The 3682-nt window shown below is 46.7% G+C and overlaps 1 protein-coding gene across 1 annotated transcript; it reads left to right on the forward strand.

Annotated features, from left to right (window-relative positions):
- Window positions 1-1310: 1310 nt before the first annotated feature.
- On the forward strand, window positions 1311-3143 carry lingo4b (leucine rich repeat and Ig domain containing 4b; the record flags this gene model as incomplete). The annotated part of the gene is made up of 1 exon (XM_079164665.1): window positions 1311-3143. Exon 1 carries the CDS (start codon window positions 1332-1334, stop codon window positions 3141-3143), a length of 1812 nt encoding a protein of 603 aa, XP_079020791.1. The 5' UTR covers window positions 1311-1331.
- Window positions 3144-3682: the final 539 nt, after the last annotated feature.

A 3682-nucleotide genomic window follows, 5' to 3' on the forward strand; every position in this document is an offset into this window, starting at 1 on the left:
TGCACACAAGGTTACCATCTTCACCCTGATTTGTGATACTCTTCACTCTTTTTAAATGCTGTACTTGATGATTTTCTATATAAACTTATTTTATTCTGAAAATCGATATCACCCTCATCCTGTTGCCGGCTCTCTCGTCCCACTGAGGCTCCATCTGCACTATCAGAGTTTTTATTTTTTAGGGCAGATCATATGTGGACACTGTTCGTGGTACTTTTCCAGCATTTGGGAGGATAAAAATGGACAGAGCAAAAAGTGAGATGTATTCTTTGATAATCAGTTAAGTAGAGATTTTGTTGTCTGCTACAAAGATGTAGGCCGGTCTTATCAGCTGCAACATCTGGACACACTCTGGTACCCACTGTGTACTTTTTGTTGTGTTCACAAGTAGAAAAACATGCACTGAGGGAGCACCAGGGTTAATTAATTATGGGACTTTGTCAGCAGCAGAAATAGTGTCACCATATTCGGGTCTTCATCATACAACCGAGGACTTTTTGGGTGGAGGAGTTTATTATATCAGGACTCAATGAATACCATCTCAAAACGCAACAAAACGATGAGACTCACTTTCTCAGCTTTGACAGCTGAGAAGTGTTGAACTAATAAAAAAGCCAAAACAAAAACGATCGCTGGAGATAGATTCTGCGCAGGCCTGGCTCGTCTCCAACAAGCCTAGTCCACCGGCAATAATAACCTGTTTCATTGTCAACATGTGTTGTTGCTCGCTTCCGGCGTTTGCTTTTGCATTGTGGCTTTTCCATTCGTTTGACACTTCTCAGCCACCATAGCTTTTCATTAGCAGAACACAAGTTGGAGCATCAAGCTGATTAGATGGAGACTTTTTCTAATGTCCATTATTTCACAGTTTCTTTTTTTCAGTTGTATCAGAAGCTGAAGCTTATGGAATCAACACGACATCAAAAGAAACAGTTGTTGTATGTCCACCGATAGCGTTTGTGGGATTCTGCTTTGTGTTTTGCACATTAAGTTGAACAAAGAAAGCCATTGTTTCTTTCATTTTGTTCAGACTTTTTCTCTTTCTCTGTCTTCTGTCCAGGCCACTCTAAAGGGCATGTTATCGACGGATCCGCATCTCTACAGAGGACTTAACTCAAGTCTGATTCCAACTTGACTGCCACTGGTTATGAGAATCTGCACTCCGAGACTGAAACGGTACGTCTTGACGCAATTTTAAACTCCGTGTAGAAAATGAATGAAATATAAACATGTCTTGCTTGGGGGTTTTAGTAATGTATTTCTTTTAAAACATGAGATTAAGTTTAACGTTCCTGCATGAATTGTGTGTCTCTTCTTAGGCTGGGCGTAAGATGTTTGTGGAGTCAGTCGTCCGATGGGGGGCTTGGAGCATCCTGTTCCAGTTCGGACAGGGTGTATCTGCAGGAGGCTGTCCTCCACGCTGTGTTTGTCGACCGGAGGCTAAAGAAGTGATCTGCTCTGGCAAACATTTGAACTCAGTGCCGGAGGGCTTTTCCGGTGATGCCAGGCGTTTGGATTTATCTCACAATAAGATTAAGACTGTTGGGCGCCGCCAGTTCTCTGGCCTCCTGCAACTTCAAGAGTTGGATCTCAGTGATAACATAATCTCTATGATTGAGGTGGAGGCTTTCCAGGGCCTACAGAATCTCAGGACGCTTCGGATTAAGACTAACCGACTCAAGATCATCCCGGTCGGGGTGTTTTCTGGCCTGTCCAGTCTACGTCTTCTGGACTTGAGCCAGAATGAAATTCTCGTCTTTCTGGACTATACCTTTAAAGAACTGGTCAACCTGCAAACGCTGGAAGTCGAGGAGAATGATTTGGTCTTCATCTCCCAGCGAGCTTTCTTTGGTCTGCAGAATCTGCAGGAGCTCAACTTGGACCGCAGCAACCTGACCTCCGTTCCTACTGAGGCGTTGTCCCAGCTCCAGAGCCTGGCGCGTTTCCGCATGCTACGCCTCACCATTTCTACACTCCCGAACAACGCTTTCCGACGACTGCACCGTCTGCGTAGCCTCCTGATAGCAAACTGGCCAGCGTTGGACACCGTGGCTAGCAACAGCCTGATTGGTCTTAATTTGACCTCGCTTGTCATCAACAGCTGCAACCTAAGTACTGTTCCTTACTCCGCACTGCGTCACCTGGTGTATCTGCGCTACCTGGACCTGTCCTACAACCCCATCTCTGTTATCCAGGGTAATCTGCTAGGGGACCTCATAAGACTCCAGGAGTTACACCTAGCAGGGGGGAGCCTGCTACGAATAGAGCCGGGGGCCTTTAGGGGACTGGCCTATTTTCGCATGCTTAATGTGACATTCAATCAGCTCACTACTCTGGAGGAGAGCGTCTTCCACTCTGTGGGGAACCTTCAGGTGCTGCGGTTGGATGGGAATCCCCTAGCATGCGACTGCCGACTTCTCTGGGTGGTCCGTCGCCGATTGCGCTTGAACTTTGACGGACATCAGCCCACTTGTTCGACTCCCGACGCAGTGAGACAGCGTGAATTCAGAGACTTCTCAGAGAAGGAGCTCCCCAGGCTGTTTACATGCCGCCCGGCCCGTGTCCTGGACCGCAGGCCGCAGGAGGCGAGAGTAGAGGAGGGCACAACGGTTCACTTCTCCTGTAAAGCCGAGGGGGATCCGTTCCCATCCATCACCTGGATCTCATCCCATAAGAATATGGTTACTCCAACAGGACGCATCCGAGTTTTGCCCAATGGTACTCTAGAAGTGCGTTTTGCCCAAGTGCAGGACAGCGGCACATATCAATGCCTGGCGGGCAATGCAGCCGGCAATGACAGCCTGACTGTCGGTTTGTACGTGAAGGGGCTCCCTCGTAACCGAACCATCCCCTTTTTCTCAGAGGAGGGCTGGGTAGAGCCGTCAAACACCCAAGCTGCCAACTCCTCGGCTCAAATGTCTAAACCGTACCCGTTTGACGCAAAGACCCTGATAATCGCCACCACCATGGGCTTCCTGTCTTTCCTCAGCTCGGTGGCCATCTGTTTTGTCTTCATGTTCTTCTGGAGCCAGAGCAAAGGTCAGATCAAGCACACTGCAACTATTGACTTTGTTCCTCGGTCTTCAATGAGCGGCGGAGGGGACGGAGGTGACGGTGGCAGGTTTACCATGAAACTTATTTAAAGCCAAGGAAGAGGTGCAAGGGGCCTCCATCCATATTGACTGTGAGTTTTCCTCTGCAGATGGACCCACACTGGGACACTCAAGGACAGAGATCTCTATTCAAAGGCCCCCTTTGAAGGCAAATCAGAGCCAGTTTGTTGGGCATGTGCAAGCCCTCTGCTAATTTTAGAGTGGAGAGTTATGTCTCAGCATCCACTTCGCTAACGAATGAATATCTCATGATCTTGGATTAGAAAGATTGTGAACAGATTGAAGGCAGAGCTCTCTCGTGGTTTTTTTTGCATTTGTTTTTAGCAACTTTTAATTTAAAATAAGCAAATGAACACTTACTTAGCACAGGTCTAATTTTGTATGTAGCATGTAAGTATAAAATACTTTGAATTTTCACAGATTTTGGGATTAACACATGAAGAGAGTTTGACAGGTTTCTGTAATGTCAACATATCAGGTTCTTGTTTAAACATGCATATTATACAAGTGTGTTGTACGTCTTCACTTGCCAATACAAGCCATGTAAACATTTGCTATTTATGCTTAAT

The sequence above is a fragment of the Pholis gunnellus genome (assembly GCF_910591455.1).
Source record: "Pholis gunnellus genome assembly, chromosome: 8".
In the NCBI taxonomy this organism is placed as follows: Eukaryota; Metazoa; Chordata; class Actinopteri; order Perciformes; family Pholidae; genus Pholis; species Pholis gunnellus.